The following is a 7,786-nucleotide window of genomic DNA, read 5'->3' on the forward strand; positions in this document are numbered from 1 at the left end:
GCTGCATTTTATTGATCATCAGCGAAAATTTCTAAATCAAAGACCGCAACAAGATATTGCGGCAACAGCCCTGGTAAGATCATTTCGGTTCTTTACTTTTAATGAAGATGATTGTGTGTTGATGAATGACTTTGACTTTGATTTGCGATAGTTTGCACGTTGGCTTGATGAATAGATGCTCATCTGTGGTGATGCGTGTTGAAGTAGCGTCGTCATATCTGGATATAACATGACATATAGCCTATAACACGCTCTCACACGTTTATTTCTTATCATTTTTGGGATAAGTCAAATTTACATATGTGGTTTCAACAACCAGATGCATTTACTCTTGTCCAGTTTCGTCTGGAATGCGTCTCAGATCTCCTCCTGAAGTGAGCGATCGGATTTAAATCCGTCTCGAATGCGTTTCGGAGGGCATTTAGATTTGGTCTTTTCACGACCGGATAGCTATCCGATCACAGAAAACGGATGAAGTGGCCATGGGTCTCTGTTTAAGAACGCCGGCTCGCAGCTGCAGATGAGATCTTCTTATAATAAAGATCTCATCGAGGACAAACAAACTGTATTTTTGTATTTTCATTGCATTTTTAATTTATAAAAAGTTAAAGAAATAATGAATTTCAATATAAAAATATTAATGATTAATCGATAGTCGATCGTTAATTCTCCCGATGATCGACTAAGAAAATGTAATCGAATGCCCATCCCTAGTTAGCAATCAAGAAAAACTGCAAATGGCATGGATGTAAGTAAGAAATAAAGTAAAAATAAGTTGTTGCAAACTTTGTGCAATTTTTTTTTAATTCAGAACAATGAAATTAACAGAATAATAAAAAGTATTTACATTAGGCTAAATCACTGACAGCCCCTGAATCATATGCATCACATCCTCACAAGTTTTTTGATTGTTCTTCAGTGTTGTGTTTGACCTTTGAAGTTGTAATTTGCTATTACTAATACGAACAGTAGTAACAGTATTTCTCCTCGAAACGAGTAAAGCAAAACACAATATACTTTAAATAAAAATACTCAAAGTAAGCAGAAGCATCCCAAAGCTCATAATTAGCCCACAAGAATGTATACTTTATTACAGCCCTGTACTTTCAGAGTACACATCAGAAATGTAAAAACCTTAATTTGCCTTTGCAGCAATCATTTAATGCTTTGTGTGCATGTGAATGCCAATTCATCATATTACACTTAATATACTCTACTGATAAAATTAGATTTAAAAGCGCAAGATATAGATATTTCTATCTCCATATCTTGAGAAGCACTGTCTGATTATTTAAAAACAAGCATGAAGACTACAACTACTATTGCTGAGAAAGGAATCAACCACCCTTTTCATTTCAGTTCACCACATAATTTTCAAAAGGCAATCACTTTACAAAACTACATTTCATTAATTAAAGTGCCCCTATTATGCTATTTTAAAGTTTCCTAATGTTGTTTTGGAGAATCCTACGACAGGTTTGCATGCATCAAAGGTAAAAAAACGGTTTAATTTTCTCATAATATACATTTGCACATCACCACATTTTCAATGATTCTCAAACGACTCGTCAGATGAATCAGTCTCTCTAAATAGCCCCTTTCACACAGAGATTCCGGAAAATACACGGATAAAGTGACCCGGGATCTGACCCGGGTTCGTTTGATTTTGGTTCATTCACACTGCCAGTGATTTTCCGGAATCAGAGAGTGCGTTCACACACAACCCGTAAAAATGCCGTAAAGACACGTGACATCGATGTGACTTGTAATCTCAGCAGCGTCTTAAATTTGCTTATGAGCTGCGATCTCTCTCTCGAGAAACCACGCTTGTGCATTTTTTTCTCTGATTCGATCATAAAATTGCGCTTTACGTACCGTTTCACAGCTGGCGAACGATCCCGCGCTTCACGTCATCACTACAACACGGCATTATTACGGCTTTTGTTCACACAGCGCGCGTTCCGGGACTGAACACGGCAATGTTACTAGGTCCCGACCCGGCATCGAACCCGGCATAAATCCCGGGTCGAGTTTGCTTCACACAGAAGGCGCTCTGGCAATTTGCCGGCAATTTCCCGGGTTCAAAGTGCTGTGTGAAAGGGGCTTAAATGTCTCTCTGCTCTGATTGGCCAGACAGCTCACTCTGTTGTGATTGGTTTACCACGTACAGCGCGTGTGTCGAAAACAAAACCGCCCATTGCCATAACAACGTCAGCTCTGCGTGTCCTGAGGCTTCCTACACTGTAAACTAAACACAGTAGGCTTGTTTGAGATGAGCAAAATCTGCGCAGAACCGATCACCGGCGATCAGCGTGAGATGCATGCCAGTTAGAAATGTGTCTGAGTGCAGTCCGCCTTGCAAGGACGACTCGAGCAGGACGTTTCTCAGTGATACACTACTCAGTTTGAGGTACATTATGAGATGTTGCAACTGTAATTCCTCACCATCAGCATTAACAAGTGCATGTCCATCAACAAAACCGATTATTTTACTTATAGGCCTACTTATTTATCTACAGAGTATTTTTCTAATTTATTGCGGTGAACATGTGGAAACTGTATCAATTACAGTGCATACATTAGCCTAGCTCTAGCGTGAATGACTGATGTAACTTAAATGAAGTTTTATGTAACAAAGTTCGGGAGGAGCACGTTCAGGTAATCAACCAATCAGCACAAGAGGAAGCCGGTATAAATAAAGCCTTTCCTCACCTCTGTCTCATGTCAAGTTTCACAGCATCCCTCCATCACCCCATCACCTCACTCTCGGCTGGTTTCTATCCCAGTAAAAGGGGGAGTACTCTGGGTTCGGGCCAAATTCCGAGCTCGGAGCCCTCCCCTGGACAGCATGCCAAATACGCTTAAAATACTACATTTGATTTCATGTACGTGTGAACTTGTGAAACGTGGGTAAAACAAATCTTGCTCCATGCTTAATCTTTACTCAAAGTAATGAGAACGACAGACGATCTGCATTAATAGACACAGTTTTAGGTAATAGTGGCCCACAACTGATCAGCAGAAGTATTTCAATAAGACAGTAATAATGTGAGTTAGCCAGAAGCAGGAGACCTACTCAATATAAAACTCAAAACGAAGTATTTTGAACACCATCTTTCAAGAGAAAGTGGTTTGCGAATCCTACACTGAACTCCGAGATTTGAGAAGCAGTCATCAGTGAAATAAAGGGAACACAGCAAAAGTTTAGGATTATACTGCTGTGGTATCATGTTTAAGATGAATTTTAACCACTGATTCTTCACATGCTCGTCCTTGGGCAGTGAAAAAAAAACTGGCTTAACCTTCACATTGTAGAGCACAGCGTCTTCTCAACATGATGCTATCCAGTATCAGATGCAATCAGCTGCAGGTTTGAGGTTCAAGTTTTCGCTGGTGTCTGCGCGCACAATAAGTGGGTGGACAATATGCTAATGTTTCGTCTTGACGTCACAACGAAACGGCTTATGACTCTTTTGAAAAACGATTCATTTCATTGACTCAAAGTCGACAGTGCACTTTCAGATTTAAAACTTTGCAGGATGTTTTCATTCACTTAGAGCTATGTTACACACTACATGAAAGGCCATTTAAAAAAAATCCATAATAGGGGCCCTTTAAAAACAATTTTAATCATATCAATTGCACCAAGCTATTATATTTCCCTTTAAAATTAATCACACACTCTTTTCTTTTGTTTATGGGCTTTCCTGAAGAGAGGAATTTGTCTTTCCACATTGCAAATGTGGGTTTTGTATTTCATCCCACATCACAAAAATCATGTGCGGCAGAAATCTGTGGACTAAAAGGAGTTCTCTGTAATAGCAAGGGTCTAATTTGTCAACATTCTCAGCTGGGACATGCAGACCAAGTGTCCTTACACCAAAGTGGGATGTAGGTTTGAGGCCAGCCTTTTCCAAACACATTCCCATGTAAACATCATCAATGGGCATTAGAATTATAGAGTGAGACATGTTGTAGATTGTTCTGGCCGTGAAGCCTGAGAGAAGAAAGCCTCCTCCACCACAGTAAGGAGAATAGCTCTCAGACTCATGAACCTGCACTGGGACAAAGTATTTACTTGAAGAGTATCTAGCAGGCTTTTCGGTCTGGAGGAGTTGCCCAGTAAAGAGATGTTTACTTCCATCATTGTCTTCTTGACCTTGAAGATACTCAACCATGTTAAACGTATTGGCAAAGATGTCATCGTCCCCGTTTAAGAGAAATCTAGCCTGTGGGCACCATCTTTCCATCCACTCTAAGAAAAGGATCTGCTTCAGTGTGAGGTTAAAGAATGAATCATTGAAGTCCCACTGTAAAATGTCCTTGTTCTCATTGTTCTCCAGCTTCAATAGCTTATTCAACCTGCGCTTCTCGAAGCCAGTTTTAGTTGTTCCGATTATGAAGACTCTACGGATCCACACACCTTTGTGCAGTCGTTCCTTCGCCCATGTTTTCCGCAGGACTTCTCGCCGCTCGTAGTTTTCTGGAGAACTCTTGATGACCAGCAGAAGGAAGACATCTGCAGAGTTCAGGGGTCCGCCACATTTATTAGGCAGGTCGAGCAGCATGGGAAAATTCCTACAGTGTCGGTAAAGCAGGAAATCTTGGATATGACCTGGCAGAGTAGAAAATCCAGTCACAGTATAAGCCGACATATTCTGCTGACAACGTGAAGACAAAGGCTGGGGAGTTTTGGATCTGGGCAAAGAGATTTGATGACGGTGCATCTCATATGTGTCTTTGCTATTTGATGTCACTTTGTCTTCAATGTAATTTTTGTTCATGTAAATGAAGAGACACACAACACCTGTGAGAATAAATGTTATGGTCTCCATGTATTTCATTTTCATCTTTGCACCTGTTCAAGAACAGAGACACAATTTACAGTATGAACACACAAGTTCTCTCAACAAGGATTTTCATGTACAGTATACATGTATACTATACCTTTATTTCAGACCAAGTCACAAAATCTTAATTTGAGGTTGTCCGGGAAACTTCTTTTGTGATCTGCAGAAGTCATACAGATTTGAAAATCAACATGAGGATTATCAGAATTTGCATTTACTAGTGCAAAATCAGTTTTTGTGTGTGTTTTTAGTAATTGTTGGTTCGGTGTGTTTGAGTGCTCATTGTTACAATTACACAACAAAAGTTCAGTGACATTTTTATTTGTGCATGGTAGAAAACAAATACTGATACTGACATAATGACATACAATAAATATGGAAAATTGAACTACACGATTGAGGGAGCAGGCTACACAGTGAACTCAGAGAAAACGCTACGCTTGAGCAAACAGTTAGTGTATAGGCTACTACAAATGATGGCCATGAAAGAGACTGTGAACGCATTGAATAGGATATGTTTAGTTGGTGAATAGCGTAGGCTACATTACACAGTAGCAATAACATTAAGCGCACCATAATAAAATATAATATTCAGAAATAAACAGCGTAGCTGACTTACAGATTCAGTTAACATCCACAAATGAATAAGCACAACGATTCAGGGAGCAGGCTACACAGTGAACTCCGAAAAAACGCTACGCTTGAGCAAACAGTTTGTGAATAGGCTACTACAAATGATGGCCGTGAATAAAATATAATATTCAGAAGTAAACAGTGTAGCTGACTTAATGTTTAGCTGATAAACTGTTTATGTCAGAATGTTTATTTTTAAACCACAACCCTCTAATGTCAGAATGTTTATTTTTAAACCACAACCTTCTAAGTGCTTCTTTTACCGATATATGTAACGACATCTTTTGTATTTCTAATCCAAACAACGTCAAACTTGGCACTGCACTTACTCGTGCCCGTAGCAAGACACCTTTCAAGTTTGAAATCCATTGGACAAACGGTTCGAGAGATATGCGAATAACAGGCAGACAGAAACACAGACACACACACACACACAGACAGACGTCTATCATTTTGACTTATCATTGGCCTATCATTTTCAAAAGTATATAACTTACACAGCATTTATAACCGAACACACACACACACACATAACTTTATTCACTTTCACATAATAATGTTTTTGTAATTTGGTGTTCAACCCAAAACATTTTATTATTATAACTTTTGTCAGAGCTGTGTAAAGCTGTTGTCCCATTATGTACAGCAGGTTAAACTATGTTCACAGAACAAGAGTAAAGTGATTGTTTTATTGGTAAAAGCCAACAGCCTACTGGATAGAAACAAACTTCTTAAAATTAATTTTCACTTTGTGAATCACAAGTGGTGATAAATGTTTTTAAAGTCAAAAACTGTATTTTAAACACAAATGGAGACATGAGTTCTGCTATGACCCTATAGTTTGTTTGTGCTGTTCTATCTCTGTGTTGTTTACAGTAAACATCGTCTTGGATGCTGCAGTTTGATGATTGCTATAATGAAATTAGTACATTATATTTAAAATAGCCTATGTTTTGATAAATTACAGGCTCGACATATAGGCTACGCTTGTCCAGGACAAGTGAATTTTTTGAAGGGGCAAGTGAAAGAGAATTTTACTTGCCCGACCGTACAAATAGCTTGATTAGCCTAAAACATCAATAACAAAAAATAACTATCCTGCATTCATTTAGTGTAAGTGGCGACTGATAGTGAATATAATAGTAACCTAATGTAATATAATGTACTGACAATAACAAAGGTTGTGTGCGCCTAATTTGGAAACAAATGAGCACAGCTCACACAAAGAAACTCAGTTAACATGATTCTGCGGTAAACATTCAAAATGTGGAGTTTTTATATTTATAACATATGATACTAAGCAACATCACATGACCAAAAGCGCTGAGTACCATCACAATTCAAAATGTGACACTGATTTCATATTACAGTTCAATAAACAAGTAATTAATATTAAGTCACTTGCATTTTAGACACAAAATTGGCATTTTTTGTTCTATTTCAGCAGCGAAAATAGTTCCAAAAAAAGATAACAGAAGAACCACAGCGCATCTTAAAGTAAAACTCAACCGTGTTTCATTACCGAATGATTCAGTGTTTTGAACGAATCGGTTGAGTCAAAGATTCAATTAATTCCTATTCATTTACAACTGCCTCACAGGGGGGCAGTGTTTCATAAAATTGTGAAGCTTCCCCGGGCGCCGCCATTGATTAGTGGACCATCACCTGCTGTTAGCATTCCATTGACTCCCATTCATTTTGGCGTCACTTTGACAGCGAATAACTTTACATCTGAGGCGTTTAAAGACTCCATTTGTCCATTATTTATTTCTAAAGAAACACGAAAATGTATAAAAGGCTCCATTACCTTGTATCTTACGCTATAGCCCCGTAGAAACAATTTTTGTAAAAATAGGCTAACGATTGCATCATAACCACGCGACTCTCTGTCGCACAGTAGAGAAATTACCGTATAGACAGGAGGAGAAGCTTGCGGGCAATCGGGGGGACGTGGAGGCAAAATGAAAAAGTAATTAATCAGAATACTTAGCAAAAGTTTCTCCTGCTCCTAGCTCATGAACACCTCCTATACTCACGCTCTCCGTCTCAGCAAGTTTCGGAAGGGAATGATTCAGATTTCTCTTGGCACAGCTACTAGAAGACAGACGGGTTGCTCACGTCACATCTACGTCGTCAAGCTCAGTTTGAGTCTGCACAGTACGCTCGACCATCAGGAAGTGAGAGCTTCTAATTGACTTCACTTGTCTCTGTTGAATCCAATGGGGTCGCTGTGTCCAGTTTATATACTGTCTATTCTGCCTCATTCCTGAATGAATCAGCCGTTTGAATGAATCGTTTGAATA

General features: G+C 38.9%; 1 protein-coding gene across 3 annotated transcripts in view; it reads right to left on the reverse strand.

Annotated features, from left to right (window-relative positions):
• Window positions 1–806: 806 nt before the first annotated feature.
• LOC309511937 (N-acetyllactosaminide beta-1,3-N-acetylglucosaminyltransferase 3-like) overlaps window positions 807–7,786 on the reverse strand; it is a 112,540-nt gene continuing 105,560 nt past the window's right edge. For 2 of the 3 annotated variants that reach the window (XM_082187317.1, XM_082187316.1), the window contains 2 exons: window positions 4,948–5,010; window positions 807–4,858 (listed from right to left, as the gene is read on the reverse strand). In XM_082187317.1, coding sequence (XP_082043443.1) covers window positions 3,696–4,850 — 1,155 coding nt within the window. In that variant the 5' untranslated portion in view covers window positions 4,851–4,858; window positions 4,948–5,010 and the 3' untranslated portion in view covers window positions 807–3,695. The remainder of the gene's footprint in view (window positions 4,859–4,947; window positions 5,011–7,786) is intronic. The other variant, XR_014210826.1, reaches the window with a different exon arrangement.

Source organism: Leuciscus leuciscus (genome assembly GCF_965113295.1).
Source record: "Leuciscus leuciscus genome assembly, chromosome: 13".
In the NCBI taxonomy this organism is placed as follows: Eukaryota; Metazoa; Chordata; class Actinopteri; order Cypriniformes; family Leuciscidae; genus Leuciscus; species Leuciscus leuciscus.